The sequence below is a fragment of the Canis lupus genome, chromosome 1 (genome assembly GCF_011100685.1).
Source record: "Canis lupus familiaris isolate Mischka breed German Shepherd chromosome 1, alternate assembly UU_Cfam_GSD_1.0, whole genome shotgun sequence".
In the NCBI taxonomy this organism is placed as follows: Eukaryota; Metazoa; Chordata; class Mammalia; order Carnivora; family Canidae; genus Canis; species Canis lupus.
The window spans coordinates 79,100,733-79,120,189 of NC_049222.1; the positions used below are offsets into that span (position 1 = coordinate 79,100,733).

At 35.9% G+C, this 19,457-nt stretch overlaps 1 protein-coding gene across 10 annotated transcripts in view; it reads left to right on the plus strand.

Moving 5' to 3' along the window:
* The window catches only part of LOC119870828 (cornifin-B-like), a 174,898-nt gene that overhangs the window by 15,754 nt on the left and 139,687 nt on the right, over positions 1–19,457 (plus strand). Inside the window, exons 2-3 of one of the 10 annotated variants that reach the window (XM_038527019.1) lie at positions 3,148–3,175; positions 4,788–5,885. The exons of 8 other annotated variants lie outside the window; for them this stretch is intronic. In XM_038527019.1, the coding sequence (XP_038382947.1) occupies positions 3,148–3,175; positions 4,788–4,913 (154 nt within the window). In that variant the 3' untranslated portion in view covers positions 4,914–5,885. Of the gene's footprint in view, positions 1–3,147; positions 3,176–4,787; positions 5,886–19,457 lie in introns of those variants that run through there. One more of the 10 variants, XR_005354084.1, reaches the window with a different exon arrangement.

Genomic DNA, 19,457 nt, shown 5'->3' on the forward strand with positions numbered 1-19,457 from the left:
ACCTCTTTTCTCTCCCACTTCTGAACTAGAATGTCACTTATGACCTATCTTATTCTCTTAGAACTTAGCATTACAAGGTTTAAATGTAAGCTTTCTTAACATAGGACAATATGCTTATCAAACTCAAGAACAGGTTTGTTGTGTCATGGTAAATTGTTGGCTGTTGGCACCCACGGGAATATTTCTAAAGTGGAATTTGAGCCCATATTCAGGTTTATTGAATTAAGGATTTTAATAGAAGAATAGGCTGGTCTGTGTTAGAGGAAAAGTAAATCAGAATATTACCTTTGGACTATCTGCATCAGGCTTATCCTCACTGAGTCATTGAGTATCTTCTCTAAATTGTAAGGTTCTTATAGACAAGAACTTTTTTTTTTTTACAGCTCTTGTTCACCCTCCCCTCCAACAACTTAACCATGCTTAGAATAAAAGATGCCATCCATGTACCTGTGTCAGTTTATTTTAAACAACACAAGTGCATGAATGTTTCCATTTCTGTCTGAGAAATGAGGCTACATTCCACAAGATTCAAACATCAAGCTTTTAAATTTTTGTGAACCCATAGATCTATACAGAGTTAGTATAACTGTCCTCCTGCACAACTCTAAGATGATCTTATTAAAGTATGGTCATTAATTGTTTTTAAGTGCAAAGAAATAATAAGCAAAGGGAAAGAAATTGCTTCTCAAAAGAACTTCTTCCACTAAAGTGTAAAAACCAAAGGTCACAAAGTCAAATTAATGTGGGATTTTTCACTATTATAAGTAAAAAAAAAAATACTGACAAGAAATATTACAGTGCTGATTGTTATTATCTTTTCAATTTCCATTACAGTTGTTTATATTATTTTCATGGAATTTTAGTGAAGTTATTGAGGTTTTTATAATAGTCAAATTAAAAAAAAACAAAATCTCTTGAAAAACCAATGCAAAGAAAAATGAGTCAGAACATGAAAAATGTTTTAGACAAGTTGACAACATATATTCTTTATTCATTTATCTTTTTGAGAGAAGTTCCATCTTATTCACACCCACATGTACAATAGACTGAGTAAAATACAACCAAACACCCTATAGGGGTAAAAAAGAATGACAAGCTGGTTCCAGAAAATTCTTCTCTATTGCTCCTACTGTTTTAGTGCATTTGGCAAATAAAAGCATTTTGAAATATTCTCTAAGTTTTTGTATTATATTTTATAATGCTTTGGTTATTTATCTCAATGTAAATTTTACAAACACTTGCAGAAATATATTGTTTTATTTTAACATTTAGTATTTGAATATTCCTATCTATTTTCTCTTTTTTTCCTTTGCCACCTATAATGATCTTTTGGATAGACTCCTTACATCTTCCCCACATTCTACAGCCCATGCACAGATTAATCTAAATTTGATTGAGTTTAAATGGCTGTAGAATACATAGTTTTTACATCTCAACACAAAAGTGCCTTTTTGGAAGTAACACTAATTTGAGTCCAAATTCTATTGATTTATAAAATGCATTATAAGACATACCTCGAAATGAGCAATAAAATGGTGAGAGGGAGTTATGAATGGGCAGAAAGAAACTATTGTATATAATGGTTATATCCATTTTCTCAATTGTGTGGATGGTTTCATGAGTATATGCATATTTTGGAACTTTATCAAATTGTGTACTTTAGGGGCACCTGGGTGGATCAGTTGGTTAAGTGTCTGCCTTCAGCTCAGATCACGATTTCAGAATCTTGGGGGGCTCAGTGGGGAGCCTGCTTTTCTTTCTCCTTCTGCTATTGCCCCTGCTTGTGCTCTCTCTTTCTCTCTTCTGCTCTCCCTCTCTCAAATAAATAAAATCTAAAGAAAAAATGTGTACTTTAGGTGTGCAGTTTGTTGGGTGTCAATTATATTGTCATAAAGTCCTTTAAAAAGTCAAGAGCAGAAGTTTTTCTTAACAAAAACAAGCCAAGGAACAGAAAAGTCTAGTCTATCTGCTGAATTTTTGTGTAGTATATTTCCTTTAAAATATATATCCCAATTCTTGTGAGAGATGAGACGCTTAATAGAAGATAGTAAAGCAGTATTCATTGATATCACAGGAGTAGTTTTTGATTCCCTCTCAGAATGTGTTATAGAAAAAAGAGAAAATAAAGTTTATCCCCCCCCCCCATACCAGAACACCAGTGACTTCCTTGCACTGAAGGAACAGAACTCCACTTTCTAAGGTTCAAGTACATGTCTTAGGTGGCAGAGATGCCCAGTGATAGTGGTGGCATCTAGTGATAAATGGTTTGCCGCTGGCTGATGGTGACTGTGGCAAGATTCCTTCTCATAGCTTTGTACACATGGGGACTGTGTAATCATAGCTGGAGCAGGAACAAGAGAAAACTGGAAGCTTCCCCCATGGAAATTGATTTTGTTGGTGTAACTTAGGTAAACATGGCTTATACATAGAAATTATGATTTTTCAAAGATAAATGCAATTCTGATGATTGTAGGATACAAAAGCTTAAACGAGCCCTAAATTATTGCCATCAAATTTCTTGAATTTAGGAAAATTCTCTGGATTGATTAAAGACAAATTGTGTCTTTAACCATTGTGTGTAATAAGCTCCCACATCTCAAGGAAAATTCTCTTAATTTGTTATGTTTAATTGATATTTCCAGTGATTCCAAAAAGAGAGGTACATAAAAGTGCCCTCGTTCTCAAATAATTAGGAGATTAGAAAACCATACTGGTAATCCTAAACCTTGTATTTGAAATGCTTCCAGATTTAAACCTTTTGAAGTGCTGTTTTCTCAACTGCTTATATATATTATTATTATTATTATTTCATGTTCTTTGAATCACAACCCTCCTACAGGGGATGAATATGCCAAAACAGATAAGAACATCTATTTTCAAAGGGCTTTCTATTTCAAGTTTAATGGTTCCCAAAGTTTATATAACAGAGTCCCAAGCTGTTGCAAAGATTTGACAAGCATGTTTCTCAGCAGTTCTGGGATTTATGTTAGGTGGCTTTTAGTGAAGATAAAGCAAAGAAAATTTACTGAATTCCTAAATAACCAATGATGCAGGCTCTTATTAATATTCTTAGTGGTGGTAAATGCCTCTTCTCACTGTTCTGCCTTAAACATTTTTTATGTTTTTTTTTTTTTTTCCTTCTTCCAGACACTACTTGGCCATCTTAAAGACACAGGTTTGTGTTAATCATTAGAATCTGGATTATCACTTTTTACTTTTTTACTCAGTACTCCTCTGTACTGCTCCATTCACTTTGGCATGTTTAAGTTTTGTTCATTCAGTCATATCAGACTGTATCTTAAGGAAGGGCATGTGTTTCAGCTGAAAATAATTAGGCTACTTAGGTACCTGCATCCAACCATTTTATATATTTTTATTGGTGACTTTTCAGAGATACACTAACATGGTTGAACTTTTAGTGAGTAGGATCTCCTGGCTGCCTAAATCATTCGCTTGGTAATCCTGATTCCTATATGTAGAGAGAAGGTTGTTATAGGTAACAATACCAGGCAGAGGCCCCTGCCCCCCACCGCCCGAGGGCTTCAGAGCTCTCCTGCAGGAAGCCTGTGTTGAGCATGAGCAGGCACCTGGAGAGTCACATAGATTTATAGCAAGTAATCAGGGGTAGCAGGGAGAGTTATGGCTGCAAAGTACTCCCTGGATGAAGCATGCCTTGATAGTCAGTGGCAGACATCAGTTATCCTGCCCTCCTCCTCCACGTGTTGGTAAACACATGAGTTGAGTGATTTTCATGTGCATGGGCTCCAAATCCTCTGGAACTCTGCTTCCTCAAAATAGTCATATATTGTAGTGTTCCTGTCTCATAGAGGATTATATTTTAGATGAGAAAATAGAAGAAATAATTCACATAAACTGTACACGTAAGGCTATAAAATATAGGTAAGCAGGATGCTTCTTTAGGGAATATATGTTTTTTTAAACTTCCTCAAGACATATCAGCTCTTTACTTCCCAATTTGAATTATTTTTAGGCAAATATAAAATTGCATGATATCTTACAGATTTCACTTTTGAAATCACCTACACTTACCCCTCCTGGATTGACACATTCTACTGAGCCCAAAAATTCTTGTTTGATTATCCTAATAACTCTTATGCAACAATAGCTACCTCCAAAGTCCTCTGACCAGGAAAGTTCTGGAGATATGTTTTTTTGGCTTCTTTATTAATTATTAGTGTTGTTGCTTTATAATATGTCCTACTGATTCACAGGGAGGACCCTAGAGTAGTAGAGAACCTGATTATCAGCTTCTTAGCTGGTGAATTGCTTAATATGTCTGGAATTTAGTTTCCTCATCTATAAAATGGGAATAAGAACACTAGGCTTGCTTACCATATACAGTTGTTTTGAAGGTCAAGCAAAACAGCGCAAGTACAAATATTTTGAATTGAAGATTGTTATGTTCTGTAGAAACACACAGTATCATTACTACTGCTTTACTCTATAACTGTTACTCTTACTTCTACCACTTTGCTAATAATAACACCGGATGAGGTGCTGCCCAGAAGACCTATTCATTGTATTCAGTGAGTCTGACTTGCTTTGCATAAGATAATGTTGCATTTTATATGTATTAATTTTTGTCTGGGAACCAGTTTCCACTTGAATTTTTATTTTATAAATAAGTTTGAAATAAAGCCTGATTAGAGAACAAAAAGAGAAAATAGTATTTAAATTGAAGAAACAAAGAGAAACAAAATTTAAAAATGTATAAATTGTGCAGTCCTGCTGGAGGAGTTATGTTTTTTTATTGTCGTTTATTTTAGACAGTGGTCCTGTATGAGATTAAGCCATTTAACATATTTATTGTGATTTCAACATTCAAAGGGATCGACTCAGCCCCTGTTCATCAGAGGGAAGATAAAATGCACACTGGGCAGAACCTTTTGTGAGGCTCTATCTGTGAAAATCATAACATTGCTCAAACCCCATGTATACTCAAAATCTCTGTAACACGTTTTGTTAGAAATAAATAGTTTCCTGGAAGTTCTGTGCCTGAAATTTCTGAGCAGCTTGACACTCCAGTTTATCCCTGGAGGATGTTATTAGTCACTCTATTATTAAAAAAATGCAGAGATAATATGTGTGTCTATATAGTATGCATGCTGGGTAATAACCAAAAGGAATGGAATATTTTCACAGGCTGGTAATGAGGAAGCTTTGCTTTCTGGTAGCTCCACATCAGCCACGCCTATGGGCTTTTTGCTGTCCTGCTACTGCAGCAGCATCTGTGTGGCCTAACAGGAAACTGATTCCACACTTAGCATTTGTTTTCTCAGCCAAAGATAAATAACAGAGAGAGCAAGGTCTCAGCAGGTGGTGTTTTTATCCAGACAGACCCAAAGCTGATGATCACATAATTCTACAACACCTGAATTCAAACAGGTACAGTTAACTGAGGAGCAGGCAGGAGCAGGCAGGGGAAGAGGTAAACTAGCTCAGGGTCAAACTGCTGTCAGGGGCTGGCATCAACTGAGACCACAGCTAGGCCTGCTGGAGGCCACTGCTTAGCCATGACAAGAAATAGAGACCTTCCTTTAAGAATCAGTTAATGATTTGTTCCAATGAAAACCTGTAAGTGATTCAAAGCTCTGGGCATCACTGCTTACCTGGTATCTGTGACTAATATAGTGGATGTAGCTCAATGGGCCATTTCCTTTTATATTGTTGGGCAATAACATGATCTAAGGATCTGTTGTTTTTCTTGAAAAATTTTAAAAATGCATATTTCACAAAAATTATTTGGCTTTACATAAAATGAGGAAGCATTGCTGACTCTGTATTTTGAGTTGCTTAAGAAGCAAGGAATAAGGGGATCCCTGGATGGCTCAGCAGTTTAGCGCCTGCCTTCAGCCAGGGTGTGATCCTGGAGTACCGGGATTGAGTCTCGGATTGGGCTCCCTGCATGGAGCCTGCTTCTCCCTCTGCCTGTGTCTCTGCCTCTCTCTCTCTCTCTCTCTCTCTGTGTGTGTCTCTATCTCTGTCTCTGTCCCTCGTGAATAAATAAATAAAATCTTTAAAAAAAAAAAAGAGGGAATAAGAATGTTTGCTTATATGAGAAGCTGACATCTGCAACTAGCCTCCCTCACTGCCACCCCCATTCCAAAATATACCACCTCCTGGTCAGTCCAAACCTCATACAGGAGGTTTTTTATTACCCAATCCAACACCCCATTCAATTATTAAAGAATGCCCTGTTACATTTATTACAGAGGGTACTGATATTGCTGCCAATTGTTGAATTTCGGTTTCCTCTGGTTGATTTTCATGCACGAGGAACACACAGCTGCTGGGTGGGTGCCAGCGCTCCATCAATCTCTCCAGGCTGCCTCGACCTCAGGATATGTAAGAGTAGAGGATAAATTGGAAGATCAATGACTTGTCCCTCCTGCTGCACCAGCTGCTATTGAGAAATTAATATGAGGATCACTATAAATAAAAGATAAAAGATGATATGGCTTACAGTGTAAAATATTAAGGCTGGACACGATGTGCCAGAGGAATCTAAACCAAAAGCTAAGCAAATTAACCCTGTAAGGGCCTTCCACCACCTTTCTTGAAATCCAGTTTGAGAAAGAGAGATCATGGTGTAATGTGATAAGGATATCTTACTAGAGAAAGAGAGTCAGGAACACTAATGAAATAGTGTTCCTTCCCTTTCTGTGTCTTGAAGTTTTAGGACTGGAAGAGATTGCAGAGATCGTTTACCCCAGATACCTAGTTTTTCATGAGGAATCTGAAGACCAGAGAGCTAAGTGATTTGCTTGCATATTTGCAGCTAGCTGGTGACAAGGCTGCTAATGGACCCCAGTTCCAATGTTCAATCCTTTTTTATCAAGCTATCTCCTACCAGAACGACTCTTAATAAAATCCTCATTTTTGTGCTCTCTAGGGCCTTCTTAGAAGAGCGCTAATTTGTAATCATGCCAGAAGCAGTAAAAGATGATGGTATTTCTTAATATGCACTCAAAACCAAAGATCTATATGTAGCATGATAATAACATTTGATAGATATCATTTACATAGCACCTTTGCTTCTGAGGCATCACAGAGGATATTATCCATGTTTCTCCCGAGGGTGATGAAATGGAATAGGTGATCAGACTTAAAAACTGTATGCAGAACACAAGAAAGAGTTTGGTGAAGGACAGGAAAAGTGCTGGTTGCTTTAGGAGGCTAAATTTCTTCTTGTGGAAGAAATTGAGGCCCTAAGGGAAGCAGCTTGACCACAAAATGGGATCTGAAGCTGGAGAGTGGTGGGTCAGTGTTTCAATCTAAAAGTCTAAATTTGGCTGCTGGCTCCGGTGCATCACAAGTGTGTGTTAATCTGGATGGCTCCACCCCAAAGGGATATCAAACCCATGGAATCCCAATTCTAAGTTCCACTCTGCTCCTACTGGCTGCACATGAGAAATGGAACTGTTGCCAGACCGCTCAGTTCTGTATATACCTTGATTTGCAATTCCTTCTGGCTGCTTCTGAGGACAACTAGATGGGATTTAGATTCCTTAAAACGTGATTATGAATCTCTTGGCCTTGACTCTAGGTTCTACCCAGGAATTTATTTGTATTTGGCAAAGAGCATTTAATTTCTCATCTCCTGTGTCACTGAAGCCTCTCTTTAGAGTCTGTCCTCACTCTCACCTGTTCATAATCAGAAGTCAGCTACATGAAGCATACAGTTTCAGGCTCCATAGCTTCTGAGGACAAATGCACTTTTTAAAAAAAGATAGTGGGATGCTGATTTTATTCAAAGGCAAGTCACCTACTAGATGATAAAGGCTGATTCTCTCTTTAGCAGGTTAAAAAGAATCTCCAGTCTGAAATTCATGCTTTTTTTTTTTTTTTTTAAAAACAAAACAAAACAAAACTCCTGTCAGTGCTATTTCTTAAGGGTCAAAAAAGTATGCATTACAAAAAGAGAGAAAAAAAATTAGAGATCAATGCCAGCTCTCCCTGAAGTACCTGCCTCAGTTGAGAAATGAATATGAAGATCACTATAAATAAAAGATACAAGATGATGTGTCTTTTGAAGTAAAATATGAAGCCAGTCACAGTGTGATGTATCAAGTTTAACCAAATTAACCCCCTGGGATAAACAAGGGCTTGCTTTTTTGTTGCATTTGAAAAATGAACTAGTATTAAAAAAATAAGCTTATCTATGAAAAGAGTCATCCAGGGCTCCAAAAGGAAAATTCGGTTTCCTTTTAGGTAGTCTCTCTTAGATACCTGCACGAGATTTGGAAAATGCTTTCCCTTGAGCAACAAAAAAAGAGCAATCAGTCAGCATTCTGCAAAGATGTACCAACTGATCTTATTGGTTGATGTGGTAGCTGGAAGCTGTTTAGGGGATGGAGTTATTTTTTGCATTTTAATCCACAAGCTGTGCTCAGGAAATATGCTTTCCATTAGGATGTACACAAATCATTTTTCTAATATACCATTCATTAGATTAATGTTAGTATTAGACCTTCCTAGAGTGCATATGTGTCTTGGGCATTTTTCCAGAAATGCATTATATAACACATGGATTTCTGATTCATAATTGCAAAGGTTTCTAAACCTGAGGTTCAGAGAAGACTTTAGAAATAGGCTAGCTACAATGAATTTTTCACTCCTGTGCCTGCCTAACTAGTCTCCCCAAATTGTATCTCTTTTCCAGGAAATGAGATCAAAATAAAAATAAAATCTTGATCCAGTTGAAGCAATTATTTTGATCTGTTGAGATAGATAGCCAGAGTTTTTGTCTAAGTCTGTTGGGTATAGGCTCCTTTTCCTGCATGCTTTGACCTTCTCTCTAACCCTGAAAGAATGTAAATGGGTTGGGTGACTCACATTCACTTTTGGAGCAATGAGCTGAATTATTTAGCATAAGCAATGGGAAAAGTGGAGGAGTAAGTGGGGAGAAATAATTTTAAGTTATCTTTAGCTGGAGGAAAATTGGCCTACCTACACAAGAGTAAATATGGCATATGCAATGATTCAAATACTCAAAGATGTCTGTTTTAGCAATAAAGACTAGATCTGGACACAGTCCCTGGCATAGTCAGACATACACCTGCACGTTCACTATATCAAAAGAACCACAGAAGTGTGTTGAAAACTGCTTAAGTGAGAGACATAAACACAACTACAGATGAACGGACAGGAATTCAAGACTTTAAATGCTGGACTGCTGGCAAAGCAGTTAGCAGGGTAAGCTCCAGCCAATTTTCAATTGTGAGACATTAGGTTCACACTGCAGACATGCTAGAATGTTTGTTCCTCCCTGCCCAATCTTTTTTAGGGAGGATATTAAACACCCCTTTAAATGTCTTCAAGATATTGCCAAAGTGAAGCTTTTGAAAATGATGGCTGTGATCTTTAATAAGGTTGTGGCCTTGTCAAGAGTCTCAGAATTTCCAATGTAATTTCAAATCAACAATTATTTTTGGATGATACACATGTCTAACTCACTGCAAGAAATATCCATGTGTAGTTAAAATTAGGGACCAGCAGGTATAAATTTGTGTGGTTATCTCCTGACCTAACCTTTTAGCTTCTTTTTGTTCCTTGGTTGTGGCTAAGCTAGATCTTGCCTCAGGGGCTTTGCTTCTGCCATTTTCACTTTTCTGGATTATTTCCAGAAAGGTTTTCTGTAAATGGCTTCATTCTATTCCTTGGCACTCACTCCTTAAAAATATTTTGTTTTGATTATACTAGTAGCCTAACTTAGTCACGATTTATCTTACTACCTTATTTATTTCCTTCACAGTACTTACTAATTTTTCAAGAACAGTAAGGAGAAAATAGAAATAACACTTATCTTTTTTATCTATTTATATTTAGATGAACTTCTTCCCAAAGAACTCAAACTCCACAATGGCAGAGATTGTGTTTCAATTCTTATTCCCCATTCTTTGCCAGCCTTGGAATAGTGTCTGACATAGTTACCTAAGGTCTGTTGATTATGTAAAGAATGAATGAGTACATGAATGGACTTGGAATTATTTGAGGTCACTCTTAATGATGGCTGCGGTTAGTGATTAAATTAAAATTGTAGGTCTTAGAGCTGGTAGTGATCTTGTTCACTTTCAGAGTTGGGGCAAAACTCACTTCTGTGTAGCATCTCTGACAGATGATCAACCAGTTTGTAGTTGAACAACTGTATATGAAAGACATAATTATGATACTGTCTTCACTATCTTCAGACAGATCACAGCCTTCTATGTTGGTTTGTTCCCTGCTATATAGCTATAATTAGAAGAAAACTCTTTGATTTATCCAGAATCTTCTCTCTGTCCTCTCACCTTTTGCTCCTTGTTGTAGTTCTAGGGAAAGACAGGACAACATTTCCTCTAAATTATATCCTCTTTGTTTGTATGCCTCCTTATAAAAAAATTAGTGCAATGCTGTGGCTAAATTCACCATGATTGTCTCCCACTTATTCCCACATTTCTTGTTAGTATTTAGAGATAATTTGTCTTAATATTCCACATTATATTTGAGGGAGTATAGAAATAAAAGAGATCTAGCTAGGGGTTATGCCAGAAGCAATCAGAAAGATATTTTAACTTCTCTTTAATGTATTCAGTGCTGGTGCTGTGGGGAATTGAGCGGTATACTCACAGAACTATTGCCATTGCTTAAAAAATGTATTTATAGTGAAAGAATAGTAACTCAGGAAGCTCTGACTGATGGGGAAAGTGTCAGCCACATCTTAGAGTTCAGAGTATTTCTCAAACAGTTGTGATACAAAACATCTCTTCTTTTGCTTTTTTGGTATGCTCAACTAGTCAACAAAAAAAATACCTCATATTCCTAAAATATTGATGCCTTAGTGGACATTCTTTTTGGTCTTAAAGGACTAACATCTGTGCCTGATAGTAGAGTTAAACAGAGCCTGGATATTTGGGTCCCACTGAAAGCCCCATGGAGTCATTGTCACCCATCTGTTCACCGATATATATGAATGGGAGAAAATAAAAATCCTAGCCTGTGGATCAAAGTAAGCCCAAACTCCTTTCATTTTCATTTTCCCTGTGAAAAATAGGTATGGAGGTATAAGATATCTGAAAACAACCTCACAGGTTTTGATAAAAATTTTAAGTAGAATGTAGAGAACATGCAACAAAAAGAACAGCAAGCTGCTGGGAAACTTTTTCAAGAACAGTTAACACAATAATAATTACAGGAACAATGACAAAAAGAAGATCAACTTTTAAAGATTTAGAATGGCACCTAGTTCTGAGCACTCTGTATGTGTTATTGTGTGCCATACCCCATAAAAGCGTGCAATTATTACCTTATTTTTCTAATGAGGAAATGAAACACAGAAGTGAAATAACAGTATTGAGGTCCACCTACTAAGAAGTGGAGTTGAAGAAAAGCCCAAGCAAATGAATTTCAGAGTTCTTATTCTGAACCAGTAGGTTATATACCACAGGTAACATTTGTACATTTTGAAATCACTTTGCAAGTACTCCTTGACCTGTGGAGTACACAGGGAATAATACTCCAGGAAATAGGCATTATAATTATTTTGATTTTCTTTAACAACAAGCTGTCAACTTTCTGAAGTTCAATATTCTTCCTAACTTCTCAAAAATTCAACCTATAATTCAAAAATGAAGGGCTAACAAAAGTAAATGTATTGGAAACTCAGTTCTAGAGAGTAATTGAAAGAATATAGCCCATGAGGATGTAAAAAGGGAAACAAAAGAGAAACCAGACACCTAAACTCCATAATTAAGCTGCACATTCTTAGGTAAAGGGGCATCTAGTGCTTCCTTGATACCTTGTTCACAGAAGCCAAGCAGTTTTCCCTTCATCCTGGATTCACTGTCTGATCCTACCAGGGTCATCTCCCTCTTGGAGTCTCTTAACTTCCTATAAAATGAGGGAACTAGAACAAGGTTAGCTCTCACAACCCAGCTCTTCATGTTCCGTGGGTCTGTGAGTCTAGGTAAATGCTGAATGTCTGTGTCATAACACGTTATTTCCTTTTTAGCCATTCTTCATCTCCTGATTTTTATGTAATTTTTAATACATAGCAGAAAAGAAAACAAAAAACAAGCTGAAAGTAACTGACACACTAACCTTAAATTTTTCTTTTTTTAAAAAAGATGTTTTTAATTTACTTATTCATAAGAGACAGAGAGAGAAAGAGAGAGAGAGAGAGACAGGCAGAGGGAGAAGCAGGCTCCATGCAGGGAGCCCAATGCGGGACTCGATCCCCAATCTCCAGGATCACACCCTGGGCTGACGGTGGCGCTAAACCGCTGAGCCACCAGGCTGCCCTAACTCTAACTTTCCATTCTCATTTCACTGCCAATTCAGCAAAACACCTTCTGTAGAATTTTGATACAGACCATGAAAACACACTTTAAGAGTTCCAGAGTCTTTGCCATATTTGGTTGTCCTCCATTTTCTACAGTCAGCACTATCATGGACTGTCATCTACAAATCCATCAAAAGGAAATTAAGTAACAGAAGTCCTATCAATGCTATTGGAGGAAGAAATCCTTGAACTGATCCTTACCATGTAAAACTTCAGCCATATACAAAAATCAACATTAAAGATTAAGTCTTAAAGGTAGTATATTCCTGTGAATAGAAAGGAGAACTTAACACAAATAATATACAATGCTAACATTAAGTGCACACACATACACATATGGTCTTTAAATTATTCAGAGACATTAATTGGATTAATTTTGGGAGAAATAAGAGCATAATTTCTTTTTCACATAGATTCTTATTCTTTAATAGACATATTTAGATATACATGTCTATCCCTGCTTGGCTTTCACATATTCCATTGATTCCAATCATTTTTCCAATTCATTTCCTAATATATTTATTCTAGGATTAGTCCTTTTTGGACAGGAGTTTATCTCTATAGAAATAACTTGTGTCATGACCCCAGTGTACTCAGACTTGTTTTTGGCATCTGGTAGGGAAGGTGACCAGTTGTATGGCAGGAGAATTAAAAAGTGAACCTGAGAATGAGACTTAGGTCTTAATTTCAAAGGAAAAAGTGAAGGATGGCAGTGAAAACCATTGGAATAAAGGGACCTCTCAGAAGAATCAATTTTAGGATAATTTACTGGTTAGTGGCTGCCCTCAATTTACCAGTGATTTGAGTTTGTAAAGTATCCCTGAGTAACTATCACTTTCTGATAGGATCTATATAATCATAGATTTATCTTCCTGAAATTAGTTTATATGGTGATAATATGCACAGAGAATGGAAACTATGAATCCATGTCTCCCATAAATTGAAGACACTCATTAGTGTACAGTTTTAACCCAAGCTCAAATGATTTATTCATACTCTACCAAATAAGGCTGTGTCTCACCATTCTTATTCATTAAAGAAGATAACATGGTTGACTTTGAGTAGAATAATAGCATACTGACAAAGTACTTTCAAACTTGGTGAACAAAGTTCTGTGTTTGCCCACCAAAAGCAGATCAACTCATTTAGTGTTATGGGAAATACATTCTTACTTTTTCATTGCCACTAAAGGGATTTTAACATTTGTTGGATGTATCTCCCATAGAATGCCATTCTTATATATTCATAATAGGACCTGTTATTTTTAATGCAACTCATATAACAAGCCTCAAAATAAATACCCAGTGCTTTTAGGAGTCACATGGTTAAGGTTTCTCAGATGTGGACTCAGACTTGCATTTCAAGCATTGCAATCTAGGCTTGTCAAATTATTTCCTTGCGACCAAGAAAAAATTGTTCATCTGAATTTAAAGTCCAATTAAATAAATGTGATGGTGGTTGATAAATCCAACTAGCATAGCAACTAAGTGTACATGTTCAGGAGCTGGGCAGTCAGAGCTTGAAATTCACCTCTACCGCTATAGCTGTACAGTCGTTTGCAAGTTATTAAACATATCTGTGCTTAAATTTCTTCACCTGAAACTGAGCTTCATCATCAATGGTAATAACAATATCAGAGGGTTAATGTAAGGAATAAATGATAAGCAAATTTCTTAAAAGCTTAAAGCAATGCATGGCTTATAAAATTTTTATTTTTTATTTTTAAGATAATTTTAAAAAGCTGGTAATTATTAGTAAAACAATATCCCCATATTGTTCATTAGATTGTTTCAAAATAATAATAACAGCGGCATGTTGTTTCAGTTGGTTTATTTTTGGTCATGTAGATTAGATGAATTTCACTTCATTTAAACAGGAAATAAAGAGGAAAAACGGGTTTTTAACCTGGTCAAGGAACTCAAGTCACATAATTCAGAAATGTTTCTAAACTAGTGGCATCTGCTTTAAATCTGTCATAGTCAAAGAAAGTTTATTGCCTCACTAAAGTGACAGCCTTATATTTGTGTGACATTAAAAAAGAAAAAGATAAATGCTAGATGAGATATATGTCCTTAGGCATAGTCATGCCATATATAGTGGAAAATTATCCTTGCTGGGTTCAACCATTGTGATCCAGAGCCTGTCAATGCCTATTATCAGAAGCAGGAAGGCATAAGAACCATATATATTTGCCATTAAGTCGATCCACAGCATTGATACTGTCAATCAGCCTCTGAGAGCACCCTCAGAGGGGAAAAAAATACCTGTGCTCTTTTGAGCATGCTCAGATGGAGTCTACCATCAGTGTGGTAGAAGTTAACTCTCTTTATAAGAGTATATACAAAAACTGAGAAAACCTGGGATAAAATTAACAAATATTGACAAAATTCATGGCTGTACAATTTAGGGAAATAGTTAAATAATAGAGGTATGAAGAATCAGGCAAATGCTTATTTGACATGAACACAATAAAGATGTTTCTTGGTAAGAAACAAAAGTTTCCCAAAAATGAAAGCCCCACCTAGTGCTACTGTAGCCTGCTCACAGTTAAATAAACACATGCACAGACAAAATGAAGCCCTCTTTACACTAATGCCCTAAAGAACTTCAGTGGTCTTTGGAATGAGCAGAGTAGGTTGATAGGTGTCCTTTATAAGTTGGGTCTATCAAACAGGCCTAGTTACTAACAGAATAAGAAAAGGATAGTTCTGATATCATGAGTAATTGAATGCTCAAAGGAGTTCTCAGATGATGAACAAATTAGTGGATAAAAAAATAAGCTGAATTTGTTCCATGCTTGTTCCTTGTTTACTATAGGAGAAAACAGATGTAGAAATATAAAGCTTCAGAGTTCTTAAAACCTGGTAAGAATACTGTCATATTCTCCTTTGATTTAGGACTTATTATCCAAAGTCATTGAACTATCTTCACTGACTGTTCTACAGGACAGAAGGCATTTCTGCTAATTAATGAAAATATTTTGCAACTATCTCTGGACCGAAGTTTCAAGGCATAGCTTTGAAAACGTGAACTTCAGTTGTTTCTCAAATAATTTTCCTTTCACTTTAAAATCAAGGTATTTGTAATACCAAAGAAAACAACACAAAGAAACAAAGTGTAATAAATGTTAAAAGGGGTGGTTTTTTCCAGTGGAAAAATATGAAAAATGTATTCTTAAAAACTTCACTATCATGAGAATTATATACTCCCAAGAAATGGAAACATTTTACATTGACCTTGAAAAGGGTATTCAAGAGACTAAAGTCATATACAAATACACACACATATGCAAAGAGAAATAGAGAAGACAAATGAAAGACCATCTTGAATCCCCTTTTCTAAATAGGTAAACAGAGCTCTCATTCATGAGAGAGGCTTATTGGGCAGAAAGCACCTTTATAAGGGCAGAGTAAACCTGTAACAGACAGCAATTCCATGAACTCTAGTTCTTTATATAAACAAATAAGTAAAATAGATAAAGAAAGAAGGGAATAAGAACAAAAACTGAGAAAACCTGGGAAAATTGTATGAAAGCAACAAAGTGTACAAACAAAAACCAGACCCCAAAGGAAGAAAATAATTCAGAGAACCAAATATAATCATATAGTCAAAAATGAAATAAAGCAAATTTTTAATTAGCATTATCAAAAAACAGGGAAGGGATGCCTAGGTGGCTCAGTGGTTGAGCACCTGCTCAGGGCGTGATCCGCGGTCTCAGGATTGAGTCCCACATCAGGCTCCCTGCTTGGAACCTACTTCTCCCTCTGCCTATGTCTCTGCCATTCTCTCTCTCTGTCTTTCATGAATAAATAAATAAAATCTTAAAAAAAAATAGGGAAAAAAGTGAGGAAATGTCAGCTTAAAATATGTACATGTGTATGCATATGATATATATGCATACATATATAAATTCATACAGATACATGTTTTAATATATTTATATATAATATGTAACATTTTATATGTACATATATACTAAAACATTAAGAGGATGGCTAATAATAGGAAGTATAATATTGTTATGATAAGCATTTTAAGAACAAAGAAGAGATAATGAGTGTTACATTAGTTTCCTATTGCTGCATTAACAATTTACCTCAAACTTAGTGACTCAAGACAACACAAATTTATTATCTTATAATTCCATACATTAGAGGTCCAACACATGTCCCTCTGGACTAAAGTCAAGGTGTCAGTAGGGCTGTATTCCCTTTTGGAGACTCTAGGGGAGAATCTGTTTCCTTGCATTTTCTAGCTTCTAGAAACTTCTCTCATTTCCTTGACTCTTGGTCCCTTTCTTTAACTTCAGATCCAACAGTGACAACCTAAGTCTTCCCCTCATTGCATCACTCTGACCTTGCTTCCATTGTCACATCTTCTTCTTTGACTCTTCTGATTCTGTGTTTTAAGGAGCTTGATGATTACAATGGGTCCACTTGTATGATCCAAGACAATCTTATTTTAAGGTCAAGTGATAAACCTTAATTCCATCTATGACTTTAATTCCTCTTTGCCATGTAAGCTAACATACCCTCAAGTTCTTGGGGTTGGGACATGGGTATCTTTGAGAGGGAGGTGGGCAATGATTCAGCCTACCTACCACAGATAGAAATAATATATACTATAGAATACATAATATATATCAAAATATATACATTATGTGTATTATTTATGTGTAAATGTAATATATAATGTGAAATGTAGATACCTAGAGTTCACAGGACACAGTAACAGAGAGGGGCAAGTTACTCAGAAAGACCTCTAAATATCTGTGAAGGGTTCCCCCTTGAATTCTCAGTTGAGTGCTGATAAGCACATGAATGTGAGGAAACCACCAAAATCAAGGAAAAAACAACCTGAAAGGATTAGAAAAAACAATATCCACTAATCAGAGTGAACAATTTCAGGTTTAATATTTCAATTATATGGCAGAAATTTTTATATGGGACATAAAAGAAATGACAAATTAAGAAATCACTTTAAATATAAGGCACAAATTAAAAGTAAAAGGATGGAGAAAAAAGTACACCATGCTAATATTAATTTTAAAAAATGCTAGAGTGGCTATGTTAATATTAAAGTAAATTTCAGCACAGAAAATATTACCAGGTATAAAAAGGATCATTTAAAAAAAATATTTAATTTATCAAGAGAACAAAGTAATCCTGAATGTTTATGCACCTAATATCAGAGTTTCAAAATATATAAGGCAAACACTGATAGAATTACAAGGAGAAGTAGGCAAATCCATTAAAACTCTAAAACATTGTTTTCATGAGATACAACTATATACTTACCCAAATATATATAATTAAAAGTATTGGCCGGGATCCCTGGGTGGCGCAGTGGTTTAGCGCCTGCCTTTGGCCCAGGGCGCAATCCTGGAGACCCAGGATTGAATCCCACGTCAGGCTCCTGGTGCATGGAGCCTGCTTCTCCCTCTGCCTGTGTCTCTGCCTGTGTCTCTGCCTCTCTCTCTCTGTGTGACTATCATAAATAAATAAAAATTTTAAAAAATAAAAATAAAAAAAATAAAAGTATCGGCCATAATGAAGAACTAAGTTAATGGAGAGATATCCCATATTCATGGATAGGAACACTCAATATTGTCAAGCTGTCTCCTCTTCAACTTGATCTAAAGATTCAGTGCAATTCCATTTAAAATCTCAGCAGGTTATTTTGTAGATATCCACAAACATATTCTAAAGTTTATGTGGAGAAGCAATTGATGCAGAATAGATAATACAATATTAAGAGAGGACTAATACTACCTGACTTCAAGACTTAATATAAAAGTACAGTAATCAAGATAGTGTAGTATTGGTTAAAGAATAGACAAATAGATAAAGGAACAGAATAGAAAGCCCTGATAGAGGGGCACCTAGGTGGCTCAGTGGATGAGCATCTGCCTTTGGCTCAGAATGTGATCCCAGGGTCATGGGATTGAGTCCCACATTGGGCTCCCTGTGGGGAGCCTGCTTCTCCCTCTGCCTATGTCTCTGTCTCTCTCTCTCTCTCTCTCTCTCTATGTCTCGTGGATAAATAAAATCTTTAAAAAAAGAAAGCCCAGATATACACCCATATACATATAGCTAATTGACCTTTGATAAAGGAAAAAGGACAATGGAGCAAAGATAGTCTCTTCAACAAATGTTGCTGGAACAAATGGATATCCACATGTGAAAAAAATTAACCTAGGCACAGACCTTAGATCCTTCACAAAAAATAAACTCAAAATGAATTATAGACATAAGTGTAAAATGCAAAATTATAAAATAACAGGAGAATACCTAGATGATCTTGGGCATGAAAATGGCTTTTAAGATACAGCACCAAATATACAGTCCAGAACTGATAAGCTGGACTTCATTACAATTAAAACTTTGCTCCATGAAATACACCATCAAAAGAATGAGAAGACAAGCTACAGACTGACAAAATGTTTGCAAAAGACATTGATAAAGGACGATTATCCAGGATATATACAAAGAACACATTAAACTTAACAATAGCAAAACCAATCTGTTTAACAAGTGGGCAAAAGGCCTGACAGACAACTCACCAAAGAGGATGTAAAGATGACAAGTAAGCATATGAAAGATGTTTCATATCATATATTATCAGGGACATGTAAATTAAAACAACAAAAGGGTACTTACTACATGCCTATTAGATTGGTCAAACCCCAAAGCGCTGACATCACCAAATATTACTGAGGTTGTGAAGCAACAGGAACTCTGATGCATTGTTTGTGGGAATGTAAAATGAAAGATACTTTTACAGTTGTTTAGTAAAATTAAACATACTCTAACCAAACAATCCAGCAATTGTGCTCCATGGTATTACCTAAAGAATTTGAAAAATTATATCCACATAAAAACGTGCACAAAGATGTTTACTGCAGTTTTTGGTCATAATTGCTAAACTTGGAGAGTAAGCAAGATGTCCTTCAGCAAATGAATTGATAAATAAACTGGGATACAACCAGACAATGGAATATAATTCATCACTAAATAAATGAACTATCAAGCTATGAAAAAGACATAAAAGAATCTTAAATGCATATTAGTAAGTAAAAGAATCTTAAATGCACATTAGTAAGTAAAAGAAGTCAACC